Source organism: Macaca nemestrina, chromosome 3 (genome assembly GCF_043159975.1).
Source record: "Macaca nemestrina isolate mMacNem1 chromosome 3, mMacNem.hap1, whole genome shotgun sequence".
Lineage (NCBI taxonomy): Eukaryota > Metazoa > Chordata > Mammalia > Primates > Cercopithecidae > Macaca > Macaca nemestrina.
In genome coordinates this window covers 98,703,343-98,724,527 of record NC_092127.1, presented here as the reverse complement: position 1 = coordinate 98,724,527, position 21,185 = coordinate 98,703,343, and the positions used below count along the sequence as shown (strand labels likewise).

General features: G+C 40.2%; 1 protein-coding gene across 27 annotated transcripts in view; it reads left to right on the top strand.

Annotated features, from left to right (window-relative positions):
• LOC105479621 (coiled-coil serine rich protein 1) overlaps nucleotides 1-21,185 on the top strand; it is a 1,449,255-nt gene that overhangs the window by 296,726 nt on the left and 1,131,344 nt on the right. For all 27 annotated transcript variants that reach the window (XM_071092580.1, XM_071092584.1, XM_011737666.3 and 24 more), the window contains exon 5: nucleotides 20,689-20,809. In XM_071092580.1, the coding sequence (XP_070948681.1) occupies nucleotides 20,689-20,809 (121 nt within the window). The remainder of the gene's footprint in view (nucleotides 1-20,688; nucleotides 20,810-21,185) is intronic.

The following is a 21,185-nucleotide window of genomic DNA, read 5'->3' as shown; positions in this document are numbered from 1 at the left end:
TAGAACATGTGGGATTATTTTTGTTTGCTAAAGGATAAAATGTGTTTTATATTTTTCATTGGCTTCATTTCTATTTATAAGCATATACAAATATGATTTTTTCATACATTAATAAAAATTGAAGTTATTAAGTGAGAGCAATTCGTCCAAAAATTGCTTATTCAAAGCCGAATATACTAGGTGCTGTTTTAGCCCTGCCTTCATGAGGTTTAAATTTCAGAAAATAGAAGAGGTTATTGGTACTTGATAATGAATGCACACATATACATATAGTTTATACAAACATATAATACAGTAATACAGACACATATAAATATAATCTTTGGGAAGATTAAACTTTATTAAAATGACTTTTTAGAGTATGCATGCTGGTAATATAATTAATATTATTTAGAGTGTAGAATTTGTGAATTAGTGCTTTGGGACAACTGTCTATTGGCTAGGCTTGGGGGGTAGGGGGTAAAGAATACTATAAAGTTATTAACAGAGAAAATACATTGCTTCCTAGAATGTGTGAAATTTCCTGCTCCTTTTTATCTTTTGAGATTCAGAAGTGGTATGGAATTATACTGGCATACTGAGGTAAAATAACAGTTACTTTAAAAGCCAGAATCAATCCATAACACGATATAGTACTATGGCCAGAGAGAGCATTCTTCATGCTTTAATAATGTCTTACTGCCATTCTTTGTTCTTTTTCAATATGTCAAAGAAAGAAGATAAGTAAAGGGGAAGCTAGAATGCACCCACCCATTTGAAGCATTGACCCTGTGCCACCTTCATAACAATTTTACAAAGTTGTCATTTTTCTCATAGCTATTTTTAGTTTGTCCCATAACTATTTATAGTTGGTTTTTGCCAACTTGTCAAAAATGTCGTATTTCAAATTTCTTCGGTGTCTCTAGCATCCACTATATAAAAAGAGTGCATTTTGGCTTCTGTTTGTTAATATTTACACTTCCCATGGTAAATGATAATGCTGCTGTTACTGTGACGTCATATTCTATGATGGCACGTTAGTATTATTAAGGACATTTTCTGATAATAATATATCTCATTTTTATTTTATCTTGTCACATATTTTGCCATCAATAATTCAAGACAGAAATAGTCCATATATCAAAATTTGAATATTAAAGACTCATGTTTTATGTACATACAGTATTTCGACAATACCTTTATTAAAAGGGTGAAAAATTATGAGCAACTATAATTTCTCAACCAACCGTTAACTGAAAATAAGAACACATGTCCCTTGAAGTCTCATTTCTGAGGTTTAACAAACATAATTTACGGTGAATGCATGACATTTATTATATTGGAATCTAATATAACAGTTCCAAAATGGTATTTACAGACACTTGTTATTCATCATGAAACTGATCACTGACTAATAATCATCACAGATAAACATCATCCTTTAATTAAAAAAACAGTTACAGACTAGTCATTCATGTAACTTTATATAGAAAAAGCATTAGAAAGACTTGAGGTCCTTGCCTTGAAGGAGTAAGCCTGGAGAAATCTTCATTCATAAATTCCACATACACATAACATGTGGACAAATCTTTGTGGCACTTATGTCCACAATTTTTTTTCTGTATCATTTAGGTACCAAATTTAATGAAAGTTTGCCTGGGGAATCAAAATCTATTTATGTTGTTAATTATAAATGCTCTTTACAAGTATACAGTTTGATACTCGGCCACAAGAGAGAAGGAGAGAAGGTCAGCAGCTCTTCTCTCCTTCTCTCTTTTCTCTTTTCTTCTTCTCATACTCACAACGTGGTGAGAGGAGGGACGTGTTTCAACCCTGTTTGTGTTACAGCTCCTTCAGTCCCTCCATTAGGCAGGTGCTGAATTCTTGTCCTGCATCCAGGAAGAATGAGGTATGCAGATAACTGGAGGGTGAACAAGGCAAAGAGGTGCTTTACTGAACTACAGTACAACTCTCAGGAGACCTGAAGTTGGTAGCTCATTTCTGCAGGCAGATTGTCCCGATGTCTGTTCACCTCTCAGCTGGGAGGGAAACCACAGTGGATAGCTCCTCTCCACAGGCAGGTCACCCTGACATCTGCTCAGCTCTCAGCTGGAAGGAGACCCAATGTGGATAGCTCCTCTCTGCAGGCAGGTCATCCCAATGTCTGCCTAGCTCCCAGCTGAGAGGATACCCACAGTGGGTATCTCCTCTGCAGGCAGGCCATCTCAACGTTACTTTGAGTCTGGCTGAGTCTAGGATTTCACAGGAGAGGAAGTGAGTGCTGATGGGTTCATGGGTGGTCATGGGCAGGCCTGGAAAAAGCACAATAAATTCTCACTCCAGTTTGCAAAACTGGCAGCCCAGTTCCCAGGTTTCAAGCCATTCCCAGATTCAAGGTGGGGCTTCACTGGAGATCCACGCTTTTCTGCCTAGGAACCTGACTTCCTCCTGCTTCCATCAACCTGCCATTCATGACACCCATAGTGCCTAGGCTGTTTGTGCCGAGGAGTGCGTGCAGGCTCGTGCTGAGCTACCCACAGCCCTTCCTTGGCCTCTGTGCCTCTGAGAATCCGAAGAAGGCTGAGGCAGCAGGAAGCTAGCGTATCAGCACCACCCTGAGTGTGTGCACACCTGGCTGGGTCATAACAGTTCTCAGACTTGGCAACATCTTTGCTTCAAAATCAGAGCAGGTACCAGAGTGGGGAGAGGTCAGATAGTGGGAATGCCACTTCCAAGCCTCAAGGGGCAGAGAGGCTTCCCAGAGAGTGTAGGGATGCCAGGGTCCACAGCCACAACTGGGTGGCTGCATCTTCACCAAGGAGGGTGGGGCTCTGCCCCTCCAACTTGGAAGGGATGAGGTTTTTGCCTGTTCCTAGCTCCTGCTGGCTCCATGGAGTGTACAGTCCTGACTGTGCTTCCCTCATTGTAGCTGGCATCTTTGCAGTGGCTGCTCCACACAGGCCACTGTTGCCATCCATCCCCCTTCTGAAGAGGTATATCTAACTGCTGTTAGGATAGGGATGATGACTGCTCTTAACTGCTTCATGCTGACAGGGGACATTGTTTTGGGGAAAACAGCAGTCAGATCTCTCTCAGAGGCCTCTGAGGGTCCCTGGTAGAAACGGAGCCATTGTCCAAGGATCTAGTTGTATGACCACTTGGAGTGTGACAGCCTCAAGGTGAGAAGAAATAACTTTACAAGGAGGTTGAGAATGTGAAGGAAAGTATCTAGTGCTGGAGATAACACAAATAAGAAGTAAAATAGACTAATCATTCTGAAAATAATGTTGTGGCTAGAGCTGTTTCACCTTTATGAAATAAATCTTGTAGAGGGGCAGCTAAGCTTTAAAAGAGAAATAACTGTTTATGGCAGTAGGGAGTTCAGGAATAAAGGGGTCTTGACAAAGATGCCTTATGGTGAGGAACAGAACAAAAGCAAGAACAGTAAGCACAGGGTGTCCGTGGAGGTTTGGTTGTTAGTACTTATCTTTTCTGATTGTTAGCTTGAGATCCCTGATTTCTTCACTCGTGTACTTCGGGTGCTGTCTTAGGTCAACAGAGGAAATTCTATCGGTTCCCTGGTCTTTTACTAAAGTATAATGAATCCAAGAATCTATTTCAGTGACCTTTACTGCCGTAGGAGTAGAAAGAAGTACAGAGTAAGCCCTCACCCCCATTCTGGGACTAGAGAGAGAGAAAGGGAAGCAGGTGCCTTTACCAGTACTAAATCCCCTGGGTTGAATAGAAGTGGTCCTATTCATGAGACTGGGCCTCTGATAGTTGTTGCATTTCCTTTGGAAATGGGCCAAAGAAGTTATATGTTTAATTAAATCGGAGCTTTTTTGGTCTCGCAAGCAATCATTGGTGAGAAAAGGCTGTCCATACACCATTTTGAAGGGACTTAAATCTAGCTCTGAAAGGGTATTTCTACACATAGTAGCGCTATGGAGAAAAGAGTAATCCAGGGAATATGAGTATCTTGAGACAGTTTTCTGAGGTGCCTTTTAATAATCTCATTTGTCTTTTCTGCCTTTCCTGAGGATTGTGGTCTCCAAGCACAATGAAGACAGTATTGTATGCTTGTTGCCTTTGATACCCCCTCGGTAACAGCTGCCTTGAACAAGAGGCCGTTATTGCTCTGAAGGTACTTAGGAAGTCCAATGTAAGGAATTATTTCATTAATTAGTGTTTTTATCACCTCAGAGCCTTTTTCTATTCATCATGGAAATGCTTCTACCCAGTTACTGAAGGTATCTACCCATACTAGGAGGTACTGGATGCCCCTTGTCTTTGGCATATGGGTGAAATCCATCTGCCAGTCTTCCCCGAGGTAGACTGTCATCTTTTGGGTTCCAGGGGGAGAAGCCATTGACTGACTGGATTATTTTTGAGGCAAGTCTCACAAGCATTAACAACCTGTTTGATCATTTTTAGCAGAATTTTACGTGAGAACAACCTTTGAGCACTTGGCAGGTTTTATCCTTACAGGTTTTATCCTTAGCCTAAAAGACTTGGTGGAGGATTTTTTAAGAACTTTCTGTTGGCTGGAAGCTAGTAGATGAAGCTTACTATCCTCTAATTGCAGCCATCCTGAGGACTGAAGTGTGTATCCCCGTGACACAGCCCATTCTATCTCTGCAGAGGAATACTGAGGTTTCATTTCTTTTATGGAGCACTCCCATATCAGAGGGCCTCAAGGGGATCAGATATATGGGGCCCTCTTGCTGCCGATTTGGCTGCTTGCTCTGCCAGCTTATTGCTTTTGGCTATTTTATCCATCCCCTTTTGGTGGCCTTTACAATGTATTACTACCACTTTCCATAGAAGGAATACCACAGATAATAGTCTGTTAATTTCCTGATGGCATTTAATGGGAGATCCATTGGCTGTGAGGAAGTTCCTCTCTTTCCAGCTAGTGGCATAGGCATGGAGGACTAGGAAAGCATACTTAGAATCAGTATAAATGTTAACTGCTTTCCTCTTGCTTAATTCAAGTGCCCTCATGAGGGCAATTAGCTCATCTAGTTGAGTATTTGTGCCTGAGGAGAGAGGCGTACTCTTGATAATGTCATTCAGGGTAACTATTGCATACCCCGCCTTATGGACCCCTTGCTCTACAAAGGAACTTCTGTCTGTATTTGAGGTCCTCTCCAGCTGTATAGGTTTGCACTACTATCTGTTCATGGTCCTCTTCAAGCTCCCCAGCTTCCTCTGGGAGGAAGGTGGCTGAGTTTAGGGAGAGACAGGTTCTTAACTATACTACAGATCCTTCTAATAGCAGAGCTTGATATTTGAGTAGGTGGTTGTCTGCTAGCCAGAGACTCCCCTTGGAAGACAGCAGTCCTGCTACATTATATGACATATAAACAGTTAAGTTATTCCCTATGGTTAACTTAATACCTCTGGTACTAGTAAAGCTACCACTGGAAATACCGGCAATGACAGGCTGGCCATTCTTTAGCTATCAAATAAAGCTACTTCCTTAGGTACCCTATGGGCTGCTAGGCTGGACCTCGGGCCTGAGTTAGAACTTGCATGGCCATTCTCTTCCTTTCTGAGACATAAAGATTGAACATCTCCTCATTGGGAAGGCTAAGGGCTGGTACCTCAAGCAAGATTTGTTTTAATTGGTCAAAGTCCCTTTTAGCCTGTGGTTCCCCAGTTAGGGAGTGGATCTTAGCTGCCTGAGTCTCCTTTATTAGGTGATATAAGGGACAAGCTATTTCACCGTACCAAGTGTCCATACCTGCAGAATCCTGTAGTGCCCAAGAATCCCCTCAGTTGCTTGAGGGTTTTGAAGAGGGGAAAGAAGGACATGGGCTTGATCCTTTCTTCACCTAGTGCCTGGGTCCCCTCTGACAAGACTAGACCTAGGTACTTCATTGAAGTCTGACAGAGCTGAGCCTTAGATTTTGAGACCTTATATCCTGTTATCTAGAAAATTAAGAAGAGCTTTACTGCCTCCTTGAGAGATTTCCTCAGAGTTGGGGCACAAAGGAGAATGTATACATATTGTAAAACTTTAACCTGAGGATAAAGGAACTCAGAGAGATCTTTTGACACACCTTCTCAAACAGGTGGGGGCTGTCTCAGAATTCCTGAGGTAACACTGTCCAGGTTAACTGGGTGGCCTAGTTGGAGGAATTCTTGAATGCAAACAAGTACTGGGAGTTGAGGTGTAACAGTATGCAGGAAAAAGGAATCTTTTAGATCCAGGACTGTGAACCATTTAGTTCCCTCAGGTATTTGAGTTAGCAGGTTATAGGAATTGGGAAACACCAGATGAATTGGGACCACAGCCTCATTAATGAGGCAGAGGCCCTGAACCAGTCTCCAGTCCCTGTTGGGTTTTTGTATCCCCAATATCAGTGTATTGCAAGGGTTGTTACAGGGTTTGAGAAGGCCCTGCATCTTCAAGTTATCAATGATGGTTTCTAGTCATTTCCTAACTTCTGGTTTCAGAGGATATTGTCTCTGGTTAGGGAAGGAGGTAAGATGCTTAAAGTGGATCCAGACCGGTGTGGCAGTTGTGGCTCAGCCAATTTTCCCTGGAGTTGCCCAGACTTCTGTGTTAATACTGGTCTCTATGAGGGGGAGAAAAAGAGTCCGTCCTGAAGCCATAAGGATAGTGGTTCCCATACAAGCCAAAATGTCCCTGACCAAGAGAGGAGTTGGGCTTTCTGGCATGATTAGAAAGCATGAGTAAACAAGCGGTCCTCCCAACTACAACTAAGGGGTTGGGAAAAATATTGGGTTAAAGGCTTTCCTGAGACACCCCTTATGGTCATGCTAAGAGAGTAGGGAGTGCCTGGATTGGAGCGGAGAACTTAAAGGCCTGCTTCAGTATCCAGGAGGAGGTTCCCTTTCCTCCCTTCACCTTCCAGACTCACCCTGGGCTCCTGGAATGTAATGGTGGTCTGGACCACCAGAACCAGGGAGAAGAGCCCTGGGATGTGTGAGTCCTGCTGGACAATTTGAGAGACTAGCTCTGGACCTGGTGACTTTTGTCTCTGGGGATAGTCTTCCCTTCAGTGGTCTCCATTACCTATTGGACAGGGTTGAGGTAGCTTTCTCATGTTGCCTGGGCAGTCTTTCCTGAAGTGCCTTGGCTTGCCACATTTGTAGCAGTTAACAGGTACATCTAGGCACTCTGGGGTTTGTGAGCCTGCAAGGAGTCAATTAGAGCCTCTGCCTTTTCTTGTGTTTCTTTTTTTTTTTTTTTTTATTTTCTCCTGATCCCTATTATAAAAGACCATGGTGGCCAATTTCAGTAGGTTCTCTAAAGTACTGTCTGGTCCTACAGCCTACTTTTGCAGCTTCACCCTGATGTCTGGGGCTGCCTAAGTAATAAACTTATCCTTCAGGATCAGTTATCCCTCAACTGAATCACGAGAGAGAGGTGTGCTTTACCAAGACCTCTTTTAGCATTTCCAGGAAGGCAGTGGGGTTCTCATTGAATCCCTTTTCTGTCATGTATAGCTTGGAGTAACTAAGAGGCTTAGTTCTAGTCCTTCCTAAGCCTTCCAGTATGCACACCTGAGAGTGATTCCTCTTCCATTCTCCCATTTCATCATTGGTATCCCATTTATGATCCTCCAATGGTACCACTATTCTTCTAATTGGATAAGGCTTCTTCCTTTCCCTGGCACTATATGACATACAAAGCTCATCCCCCAAATTATTTGCTGCTTGCAGGGTGGCCTGCTTTTTGACAGTAGTCAGGATCTGATTCAAAAGTAACATAATGTTCTTCCAGAAGAGTTAAAATACTTTGGTTAAATTTTGGAAAGCCTCTATATGCAAATATCAGGGTCATTTGAAAACTTGCCAAGATCTCCTTAATCTGCCTTAAGTTCTATAGAGAAAAGCAAATTTGAACCTTAATGAGACTATATTTGCCAACCTTTTGTAGGGGCAAAAGTGCCTAAAACTAAGATTTCTAGGATGGGGCAAGCTTAGAGAGAACCTGGATAAGGGAAATGGAAGGAGATGATTCCTCCAATGGAGGTACCTCTGGGGTTTGCTTCTCTATTTCCCTGGGATTGCCCCTTGCAGCCTTTTCTGAAATGGCCACCAAGAGGGCAGAATCAATCCTACTATGTTGGCAAAGGTCCGGACTTCCGTGCAAGGCAAAGAAAGCCTGCACATGTGGGACCTTGAACCATTTGCCCTCATGTTTACAGAAAAGTTCCAGCTGCAGAATGGTATTAAAATTAATGCTTCATTTCTGAGGCCATGCTTCTTCCTGCAGAACATAATTCAGCCACACCTTTGTGCAAAGGAATATAAGGCAGATTTTCTCCAGAGTCTGAGGGTCAAGGAGTCCCAGAGATTCAGGATACATTCTAGAGGTATATAGGTTAAAGATGGTTGTTTACCCTTCTGGAAGAGAGAACAGAGGAGGAAAAGGTCATTTTTCTTCTCTCCAGAGTCTGAGGGTCAAAGGGATCTCAGTGATTCAGGATGCAGTCAAGAGGAGTGCAGGTTGAAGATGGTTGGTTACCCCTCAGGAAAGAGGGGTGAAAAGCATCCGTTTGTTCCTTTCTCTTTACAGTGAATACCCAGGGTAGATGAGGGGAAGAAAAAAGGGCATCCTTTTCTTTATTCTGACCTTATATGCCTGAGTCCCAGTGATCTTTGCAGGTGTTGACCATGTGTGCAAGTGTGGCTTCACCCATGAAGTGGGGAGGCATACCCAAGAGGAATATTCACACTCACCTATATGGTGCCTAATCCTCCTGCTTTTGATAACCTTTGAGTTCCCTAGACCTTATCTATGCCATGGGTGGGAGCATGACCTCCATCTACGATGCAGGAGGGCCTAATAGGCAGGAATTAGTCAAGCTCACCTGTGCTGTGCCCTGTAAACTTCACTGTCATGTGCCTTTGGATCTCTCACATCTAGTTTTCCTTTCTAGGGCCTCAAAACTAAACTTGGGACAAAAAATTGCCTCAGGATAGTGTACAGACCCATTAAATTAGTGGCCCTCACCAAATTGCAGCCAGTAACTGATGGGGCAGCCCATCTCTTGCTTCTTTCTTATAAGCAGGTGAAGCTGTGGGACCAGGTCCTCTGCAAACAAGGGAAAGAAAGGGAGTCTTGGGAATTGGGGACCTGGCCTAACAAGATGCCTCCCAAAAGGATGATTTAACTTCAGGGGAGGGGAAGGTGCCTGGAGAAAAATATTTTGCCCTGTGCAAATGGGTTCCTTCAACAGGGGAAAGAACACTCTCAATTGTTACATCCTTGTTGCTTCTAAGAATAGATAGACATCACATTGTTCTGATTTACACTTCTGATGACCAAGCCAAGTGCTTATTCTACCCAGTATTATTATCTCTGTACTTTGAAACAACACCCTTATCATTATATATAAAAAAGAGATAGGAGCCATGACAGCCATGAAAGAAGGGAAGAATGATAGGAAAGACGGGAGGTCCTAGTGCTGACACCCTAATAGGCAGTCGGGGACTACAGTTAGTTCAGAGGCCTTTGGATAACACTGAGATGTAGCCTAACCAGATACCCTCAGTTGCCCCAGGACCTCCTTCTGATCCCACATGATGGCTAGACCTCCGTGAAGGGAAACTGGATTGGAACAAAGCCAACATTCCCAGCACCCCAGGGTGATGGGGGATTGGCAGTGTCCTCCCCAGAAAGCCTGTCCTCATGTCTTAAGGCCAGAAGCTATACTAGTCACTTTTAACTGGCTGACAAAGGCATGGCATTTTTCTTTCAGTTTGGTTATTGTGGAGTTTAGGGATTCCCAAAGAAAGGACAGAAAGCAGCAAGGTTGCTTTTACTCACCCTTCCGCAGATCCTGGATGAGCCCCACAAAATGTCATAGGATCCTCAGAGTGTTGCTTTTCTAGCTATAAATCTCTGTGGCTGGTGGTGTCTTTGCCTGAGTTTTGCTCAGGATCACTGGACTTGATTTGCTCACTTGGCCTGGCAGTCTTCACTCGGCTTGTACTACTGGTTCAGATCCGAAGCCTGACAATGGTGAGCCAGGCATGAAATGGTGAGGAGTGTGTAAGCAAGCGACGGCAGGGTCTGGCCACTGTGTACAACAAGGCACACTTACTGGGGCTGGTGGGCAGCTCCAGGTGTTGACATAGGCGCTGGTTCCCTGTGAGGCTATGGCTTGACCAGGTGTACCACAGGTGACTTCCACTGCAGGCACCAGGGAACACTTCATCACCCAGCAGCTTAGAGATTCCAGGAACTGCAGAGCCCCAAATAGGGTGTAAGAGCCCTGGCTCAGGGAACTCCTAGAGCTGAACTCCCCAAAGGGCCACAGCTCTTCTCTCCTTCTCTTTTCTCTCTTCTTTCTTCTCTCTTCTTGTGCTTGCAACATGGTGACTGGGGGGCATGTTTCAGCCCTGTTTGTGCCATTCAGCAGGTCCCAAGTACTTGTCTTGTTTCGAGGAAGAATGAGGTACACGGCCAACTGGAGGGTAAGCAAGGCAAAGAGGTGTTTTATTGGGCTACACTACAGCTCTCAAGAGACCTGAAGTGGGTAGCTTCTTTCTACAAGTAGGTCATCCAGAGATCTGTTCAGCTCTCAGCTGAGAGAAGTCCCACAGTGGGTAGCTCCAGCCCACAGGCAGGTTTTCCCAATGTCTCTACAAGTCTGGCTGAGTCCAGGGTTTTATGGGCTTCAAGGAGGAGGAAGTGTGTGCTGATTGGTCCATGGGTGGCCATGGCTGGACCTGGAAAAAGCACCATAATTTCCACTCTGCTTCACGCAATTGGCAGCCTGGCACCCAAGCTTCAGGCCATCCCCAGCAGAAAGGTGAGGCTTCACCAGGGACCCACCTCTTTCCACCCAGGAGCCTGTCTGCTTTCTGCTGTCATCAACCTGCCATCCACAGCCTGTAGACCTGTGCCAACCTTCCTGTAGGCCTCCCCTTTGCCTCCCTTCCATGCTTATCAGCACCCAAAGTCCAGAGGGGCTCAAGGCAGCAGGGTTCTGGCATGTTGGTGCCACACTGAGCATGTGTATACCCAGCAGGGTCATGGTAGTGCCCAGGCTTTGTCACAACTTTGCTCCAAAATTGGAGCAGGCACCAGATTCAAGGAAATTTCAGACAGTGGGAGCCTGCTGAGGTCAGGGGAATTCCTGGGCTCCCAAGAGTTCCTCCTCTCACCTACTCCATGGTGTGCACAGCCCCAGCTACACCTCCCACACTGCAACCAGCATCTTCACAGCTACCACACCACATGGACCACTGCTGCCATTAGAATGTATATTGGTGCTGCCATCTTGAGAAAATAGTCTTGTCACAATAAGATTTTTTTTTTTTTTTTTTTTTTTTTTTTTGCGATGGAATCTTGCTCATGTGCCATGTCTATATGCCATGCCTGGCTATTTTTTTTTTTTTTTTTTGAATAGAGGCAGGGTTTCACCCTTTTGGCCAGGCTGGTCTCGAACTCCTGACCTCAGGTGATCCACCCACCTTGGCTCCCCATATTGCTGGGATTACAGGTGTGAGCCACCATGCCCGGCCTTGCCACAATAAGTTTTAATGGTCCTGCCAATATTAAAATGAAATCTTTAATGAATAAGTCATAAACCTTCTCATGTGAACTACTTAGAAGGAGCAGACTACAGATGTTGATGCCATTCTAATATTATGTGTGGAATTTGTGTCAGTGATGAAGGACTTCACAGACTTCCAGTGATGCTACAGTTCTTACACATCACTTTTTATGGAAGCTTGAAAAACACTTAACCTAGGTAACGTCTTCTGCTCTAAATGGTGGCTATACAATGGAGAAAATGCTGATAAAGTTTTTAATATCTAGTTTATCAGCAATAATAATTGTTTATGATTCTGTTCTTTCTGATGCTGTCTATTGTATGCATGTTTTAAACATATGTATGTGTTTAAAGTATATATTATATATGTAATATATGCATACGTGTGTGCGTGTGTGTACATATATAGATATGGATAGTGTATGTATGTGTGTGTACATATATATAGATATAAACACACGAAAATTCATACAACTCTACACAATCTAGTTTTAAATACCCTAAAAGCTTAGGTCACATTGGGAAGGAGGGAACCATAATGACAAGTTAACATATTTTCCAGTGTTAGAATTATTGAAGTATGAACTGGACATCTGTCAGAGATATTTGGAATGAGAGAGGATAGGAGTAGTAGCAATGTAGATTCAGCCATTAGGCGGGAGTTTCGACTAGAACTCTGAGATCTTTTTATTTAATTATTAGTATTAGTAAAAGTAATTCTCCAGTCCTCCCCCTAAAATGCTCTTTAAATTAGTTTGCTAGGACTGGCATAACAAAAGGTATTATTGTCTTGGTGACGTAAACAACAAACATTTGTTATCTCACAGTTCTGGAGTCTAGAAGTTCAAATTCAGTGTGTCCGCACAGTTGATTTCTCCTGAGGCCTCTCTTTTTGGTTTCTAGATGGCTTTTTTCTGTGTCTTCAGATGTTTTTTCCACTGTGTCTGACTTTGTCATAATCTCTTCTTCTTAAAAGGGCACCAGTCATACTGGATTAGTGCCCACCGTAATGACAACATTTTAACTTAATTTTCTGTTTATTAAAATAAATGATACTTTATTCATAATATTTTTAACTTTACACTTAGTAGGGACTTTATAAATGCTTGTTTCATGTTCAACATTCAAGAACATCGTTGGCGATGTCAGCTTATGTTTGAAATGAAGGACACTTTTTTGCCAGCCCCAAATATACTAAAGTGTTTTGAGTTTTAATAAGATCGATAACCTTACAAATGGAATTCATAACTTTTGCTAGTTTTCTCTGTCACTTGTGAGGTTTCAATTTTATTCTAGAAAAAAATTTCTCAACGAAATATTTGAAAAGAACTACTCAAAAGCTAAGGCAAGAAAAAAATTGAGATTAAATGGGTCGAAAATATGCAATTTCAATTATAATAGACCTGATATATTCCAACCATCTGTCATAAAATGAAAGGTTACTATAGGCACACAGCAACAAAATTACTGGAATTTGGATGATGTGAGGTAAGCCTGACCAAATTTAATATTTTCATTTACACTTTGTAGTTTTGTCTGAGTTTCCAGGGTATACTTATTTTCATCTGTTTTTCTGTGTTATTTTTTAAGAAGTTTTTACTTTAGGATATTGACAATTTCTATGTGATTCCTTCACATCTTAACAAATATCTCAAGATGATATAAGCCTTAAATAATATGGTTGTACAGAATATTTTTTAATTTAGATTGTAAACTAAATTGTCTTCTAATAATTTGAAAGTCTTTGCTTTCTTCTTTTGATGGCTGTTCTCTCACACCCATCTGTACTGTCACTGTGTTTTCTGATTTTGTAATGTACTGAGAATTGTACTTCATCTTAATAAAGCAAATAAGTAGATATAGACTGTGACTGTATATTTGAAACAGAAGTGTTAACATTTCTGAATACTCTGCACTCTACTTTTTCCCCTCTTGTCCACTACACTGCTACTTCAAATAATAAGAAGCCCTCACCATTTCTCATTTTGTTTATTTCAGTAGTGCTGTCAGTGGTTTATTCCTGCACTTAGGTGTTGCCCTGGCTATTTTTTAAAATATATAAAGCTGATCATGTTGTTCTTGTTTAATGGTTGATATCAATTCCCATTAACTTTAGGATCAAATACTAATGTTTTTAAGTTGCTTAGAAGGTGTTTAAGGTATTGCCAGTGACCTATGTCTCCAGCTCAGTCTTCCTCACCTTCTTGTGTCTTATCTAGGCCCCAACCACATTGAATTATTTCCATTTCTCAATATATATAACATTTTCCCATATCTCATTGCCTTTTAACACACTTTTTCCTATGCTTGGCTAGCATCTTTTCATTTCCCCCATGCCTCACTTCATTTTTCTTCAGTCTCTCATTCATTTACCAAATATTATTGAGTGCCTTTTTAGTGCCTGGCACTCTACTAAGTAACAGGAGTGAGTAAGACTGCAGCAGTTCTACTGTTTTCATCCTGCCAGTTTCTTTACTTGGCTGGCTTCTATGATTACATTTTCTAAATGGTATCATCTCCTAGTACACTTTAAGTTACTGCAAGGCAAATATTTTGTGTTTTATCTTCACAAGTTCAGCACCTACTACAGTGTCTGGATATGAAATAGTTCAATTAATGCTACTAAGAAATGAATATATATGCCTGCTTTGGCTCAGTGTGTGCTATTTACAGTCATGATCAATGACTTTTATCTTAACTGCTTCTTTTTTTCAATTCTTCCAATTCTGGATTAATACTATTTCATCAAAAAACTTTGTATGGGCACTAAAAGGAAATACTTACTGGTTCACTAAAACTGATATTTAATACCAAAATGTCATTGTTAACTTATGTATTTATTAACCAGAGAAACAGGTCAGTAAAAGATATAAAGAAGTTTATTTTGTCTATTTGTTTTTATAACAAGTAATCAACGTATGTGATTTTGGGGACTGGTTAGGTAAGTCCAAAATATGTAGAGCTAACTATCAGGTAGAGCAGGAGGGAACTTTTGACAAGGGTGGGATTTCTATCTTCAGCAAGCCTCAACTCTGCTTTAAGCTTTTTTAAACTGATTAACTCAGACTCATCCAGATTACCTAAGATAATATCACTTAAAGCTAACAGACTATGGACTTTACGTGTAGAGAAGATACTTTCACAGCAACACTTGGGTTAGTGTTTGAATAATTGGGGCTTGTAGCCTAGCCAAGTTGACATATAAAACAAACAAACAAACAAAAACAAAAAATCAGCCAGGTATGGTGGCGTATACCTGTAGTCCCAGCTACTCAGGAGGCTGAGGCAGGAGGATTGCTTGAGCCCGGGACTTTGAGGGGTAGTGCATCATGACTGCACCTGTGAATAGCCACTAGACTCCAGCTTGGGCAGATAATAAGATACCATCTCGTAAAGTAAAACAGTTATAAATAATATTTGCTAACATTTTAAAAGAATATCATTTTCCTGACATTATACTAAGCACTTTACATGCATTAATTCATTTAATCATCACCACAACCCAAGTGCAAGATTATTATTCATAGTTTACTAATGGGAGAACAAATGAAAAACACTCATTCTCCAGTGGAACAATAGAAAAAACATTGTTGTAAGTCATTTTGAAGGACAGAACTTAGAACCCAAAGTATTTTTATGATGAGTCAAAATTGTGGTATGTTCTGATATGAATTAATTTTTCAGAAGGTTTTACTTTAAGATATTGATAATTTCTATGCAATTCTTTCACATCTTAAAAAAATCTCAAGGTGATTCTAGCCTTAAATAATATGGCTGTTCAAGATACAGTCTTAAATAATATGGTTGTACAAACAAACTGCTTGGTGGTTGCACAGTTTTTCTTACAATAAAGAATTCAGATGTAGGAATATTATTGAATATAAACAATTGAAAAAGATAAACTATTACATTTACACTAGTACTTCAGAGCACTTGATATATTTAAATGAGAATCAACATGAAGTATGTTCAATAGCATGAGGACTAGTGACAGATAGATCAAATTCGGGGTTTTCTATACTCAAACTGTGTGACCTTGAAAAGTGCAATGGCAGTAATAATAATACTTACGCCATAGAACTTTTCTGAAGGGTAAAAACAATACAGTAAGAGTCAATACACAGTTAGTGCAGAATTGTGTCTATCATGTCATTTAAATGTTTGTTAAATAATTCTTTTGCTAGGTTAAGCTTTCTCAGTGGGTTGTTCCATGGTAGATACATGGATCCTGGATATTTGGAACAGCAAATGGAAACGTGAACACTCTACCAAGTCAAAAGCAAATTCTCTTTTTTAAGGCTGCAATTTGCTGATTGATAGTAAACTATTTTGGTGAACTGGAGTGGTGATCTCAAATGTAATAAATATGTATAAATAAAATATAATACAAGAATATCAAAGACACATTATTTATAACTGCTCTAGGCACTTTCAGTTATTTAAATGTTTTAATTTTGCATGAAAGACAAAAATGCCTCTTCTGGTGAATCTTTGGTAGTTTTGTGAAATTTATTAACATATAAAATATATTGCTTTTTTATGCTTTAGCAATGATTTTATAAACTAAAAAGTAAAACAATGATTGAAATTCAGTAATTAAATAAAATTATTTTGATGTAGCCAAACTGGAGAAAAGGAGTAGTTTAAAATTTTAGTGTTTAGATTTTGTATCTCAGTTTATTATGAATCTGAAAGAAACATTTTAGGGAATACAGCAATAATAGAAAGTCATTTCCTATAATAGCATAGTTTTTGTGGTGTAATAAAAGGTTACATGACAAGGCCAGACTACTTCATTTCAAAGCTAAAAATGATTTCTACACTGCCCTGAGGTTTGCAGATCTCTGACTGAGTGGTCCCTGGAAGCCTTGTTCATTTTGGTGTTTATATATTTAATGACTATCTAGAAATAAATAAGACTAGTGCTTAGAACCAAGTTTTAGGATGAGCAATTTTTGTGACTATCACGTATTTTTTCTTCTTTTAAAACCTGTAATTAAACATTGGTTTCTCAGGCTTGAATCATCCTTTTCTTATTAACTGATGGTTACTGACAACTGACCTCCACTAGGTGCAGTTCCAGTAGTTGTTAAGTGACCCTGATCTTGGCCAAAAGGCCTCATCTGTCTAGAAATAAATGGGCACTTTTATTTTACAGTTAGCCTTGCTCTGATACTCTCTAGTGACAGAAGCTTAAGATGGAATATTCTGCACTTCATGCAATACATTAACAACAAAAATTCTTTTCACAGAAGAGCAAATTTAGGATATAGCTTTTTATATTGTTGCCTCAAACTGTTATTTATATCCATGGTTGGAAATAATCGTGAAAAATGTATCATTGATTTTTCAACCCATGGATGCTGCAAATCTATTTGAATATGGAATGGCTTGACGCTGTCCCATGTTTTTTACATTACATTATGTTATAATTGTCTGCTGTTCCATAATTTACCTTTATAAAATGTATAAGTGAATAAAATTTTGTATACATTATTAACATTAACTTTTTAAGTAAAATTAAATAATGGAGTAATTAAAACTTGACTGTTCCTGTTTGTCGCACTCCGTTTTTTTGTTTGATTCAAATATCACTTCCAGCACTATCCATTTTGTTTTTGAGATGGAGTCTCGCCCTGTGGCCAGGCTAGAGTGCAGTGGCGCGATCTTGGCTCACTGCAACCTCCGACTCCCTGGATCAAGTAATTCTCCTGCCTCAGCCTCCTGAGTAGCTGGGATTATAGGCACGTGCCACCACGTCCAGCTAAGACAGGCTTTCACCATGTTGACCAGAATGGTCTTAATCTCGTGACCTCATGATCTGCCCACCTCTGCCTCCCAAAGTGATGGGATTACAGGTGTGAACCACTGTGCCCAGCCAGCACTTTCCGTATTTTTTGTTGTTGTTGTTAGTTTTTTGTTTTTTGGTTTTTTTTTCTTTTGAGGCGGAGTCTCACTCTGTCGCCCAGACTGCAGTGCAGTGGCCTGATCTTGGCTCACTGCAACCTCAGCCTCTTGGGTTCAAGCAATTCTCCTGCCACAGCCTCCCAAATGATTGGGACTACACATGCATGCCACCATGCCCGGCTAATTTTTTGTATTTTAAGAAGAGACGGGGTTTCGCTATCAGTTTTTATTTTCTCTACTTTCATTTTCATTGGCAAATTTTTTCCTTACATTGTCTATTTTTTATAAAATGTCACATAAATTTATCACAAGGGGACAAGGAAGCAATGCAACTACACATTATGATTTATGTACTTGAACTGAGTAAGTAATGCCTAGTTATCAATAATTGACAGAATTTGAAAGAAGTGATGTGTGTGTCACTGATCATGATGTACCTCTTTTATTTACATAGTGATTTGTGTACTGAAGTGCTACTAAAGAAGTTTGTCCTTTATACAATTACAGTTGGTATACCATGTGAACTGCAATTTGAACCCTGTTTTTGGGAGGTGACTGGTGTTATTTAACTAAACCATGTAACTGAAATTTTTGCATGTTAGAACCATGTAAAAAGAGGACTGAATATACACTATATATATTCAATTTCATTCATTATCAGAAATACATAAATTGAAGTTACAATGCCATACCACTATACACTTAAAAGAACGGCTTTGGTAGGCAGAATTCTAAGATGACACATGACTCCAGCCCTTAACTTTTCTTCACTGGGAAGATGATAGGGCATCACTGCTGTGATTGTTAGTTGGCAAAAGGGATTTTGCAGATGTAATTAGGGCTACTAATAAGTTGACTTTGAGTTAATCAAAAAGGAGATAATCTGGGTAGACGTAACCTAATCACATGAGCCCTTTAAAAGCAGAAAGAATTTTTTTTTCCCTAGTTGGTAGCAGAAGAAGAAATCAGAGATATTTAAAGCACGAGAGGGCTTCAATGTGAAGGATGTTCCCCACTGCTGAGATGGATGGGCCATAGGCCATGAACCTGTGAGTAGCCCTAGAAGCTCAGAGTGGTTCCTAGATACAACAGCTAGCAAGGTAAAAGGAGACTCGAATCCTGCTACTAGAAGGAAGTAAATTCTGTTAACCTGAGTAAGTCTGGAAGTGGATTCTTCACACAGAGACATTAGATAAGAGCGCAGACTCATTGATACCTTGATTTTGGCCTTGTAAGACCCTAATCAGGGAACCCAGTTGAACCCAGCTGGATTTCCGATCTCCAGAACTGTGAAATGATTAATGGATGTTATTTTAAGCTGCTAAGTTTGTGTTAATTTTTTATGCTGCAATAGAAAATTAATACAATATTAAAACTTTAATAAGAAAAAAATGACAAAACCAAGTGTTGGTGTGGATGTGGAACAACTGAAACTCTTTCTCTATTGTTGGCAATGCAAATTAGTACAGACAGTTCTGAGTTGTATTTGGCAGTAGCTACTAAAGCAGAACATAAAACATGACTATATCCTAGAAACGATTACAGCTTCTTGATTTTTTTTCAATATAAATGTGTTTGTGCACTGTTTAAAAAAGTACAAGAATGTTCATAGACAATTGAAATAGCCCCAAACTGAAAATAGCTTGTGTTCATTATTAATGAAATGTATAAAGAAATTGTGGTATATTCACCAGTGGAAAGCCACACAGCTATGAGAATGAACCAACTGCTACTAGACATAGATGAATCTTATAAGCACACATTGAATGAAATAAAAAACACATAAAAGAATATGCTTGGGCCGGGTGTGGTGGCACATGCTTGTAATTCCAGCACTTTGGGAGGTGGAGGTGGGCGGATCATGAGGTCAGGAGATTGAGACCATCCTGGCCAACATGGTGAAACTCTGTCTCTACTAAAAAATACAAAAAAATTTCTTTTTAAATTTATTTATTATTATTATACTTTAAGTTGTAGGGTACATGTGCATAACGTGCAGGTTTGTTACATATGTATACTTGTGCCATGTTGGTGTGCTGCACCCATCAACTCGTCATTTACATCAGGTATAACTCCCAATGCAATCCCTCCCCCCTCCCCCCTCCCCATTATAGGCCCCGGTGTGTGATGTTCCCCTTCCTGAGTCCAAGTGATCTCATTGTTCAGTTCCCACCTATGAGTGAGAACATGCGGTGTTTGGTTTTCTGTTCTTGTGATAGTTTGCTGAGAATGATGGTTTCCAGCTGCATCCATGTCCCTAATTAGCTGGGCCTCATAGGACGTGCCTATAGTCCTAGCTACTCATGAGGCTGAGGCAGGAGAATCACTTGAACCTGGGAGGCAGAGGTTGCATTGAGCTGAGATCATGCCACTGCACTCCAGCCTGCGTGACAGAGCGAGACTCCTTCTCAAAAAAAAAAAAAGGGCCTGGTGCGGTGGCTCATGCCTGTAATCCCAGCACTCTGGGAGGCTGAGGCGGGAGGATCATGAGGTCAGGAGTTCAAGAGCAGCCTGACCAACCTGGTGAAACCCCGTCTCTACTAAAAATATAAAAATTAGCCAACATGATGGCGGGTGCCTGTAATCCCAGCTACTCGGGAGACTGACGCAGGAGAATCCCTTGAACTTGGGAGGCGGAGGTTGCAGTGAGCCAAGATCGTGCCACTGCTCTCCACCCTGGGCGACAGAGCGAGACTCCATCTCAAAAAACAAAACAAAACAAAACAAAACAAACAATAAAAAAAAATGCTCCCAAAAGAATATGATCCCGTTTGTATAAAGGTCAGAAATAGGCAAAACTTCTTTATGGTTCTATAAATGATGATAGTGAAGTTCAGAGGCTACAGTAGTGTTTGAGAAGGGGTACCACAGGAGGATTTAGGGTGCTGGTGAAGCACTGTTTATTGATCCTGATGCTGACTTAGCAGGTGTGGTCATGTTGCAAAGATTCATTTAACTGTATATGTATAACTTGTGCACTTTTCATTCTTGGATGAAAAGCTGTTTTAGAAAAGGACTATAAACTGTTGGCAATACCTTTTCCATCCTGGGCTTTAAAAAAGAAAAATTGCCCAAGGTCATATAGCTAGTGAGTGAAAAGACTTAGAGCAGAAAATATTTAAGGATAATTTAATAATTAATGTTTTAGTAGAATTAGATCTTTTATTAGACTAAATATAGAAAGGGAAAAAAGGAGAAGTGAGACTAGTTCATAAATAATTTTGACATTTACAATTTCTCGGTTTTTTTGAACAAACAGTTTGCCGGGAGGACTCGTATCACTCTGTCGTCTCATGTGCTGCAGTAGTTCTTACTCCTATGGAACCAACAATAGAAATGAAGAAAAGAGAAGAACCAAAATTTCCTGAGCCTTCCAAACAGTGAGTTGTTCATTTAATTTTTCAAGGCCTTGTAAAATCAATTAGATAACTGATAAGAAAATGTGATTTATAATAAATGTGTTAATATTAGTATAAAGAAAGAAGAAATAAATTTTGTGCATTAAAAAATAATCTCTTCTATTTTGTCTCAATGAATAACTTCTGTCTTCAATTGTGATCTTAATGATGGCGCTATCAAATGGAAATTGTTTATATCCTACATACCTCACACTATTATTTCGAGAATTGAAAGATAGATGTGAACATATGACAACACAGTATAAATGCCAAGATAGTGATTAACTCAAAACTCTTGTTAATGACAGAAGCCAAATGTTAACTGGTTTCAGAAAAAAGAATCAAGAGTGCTAGTGGT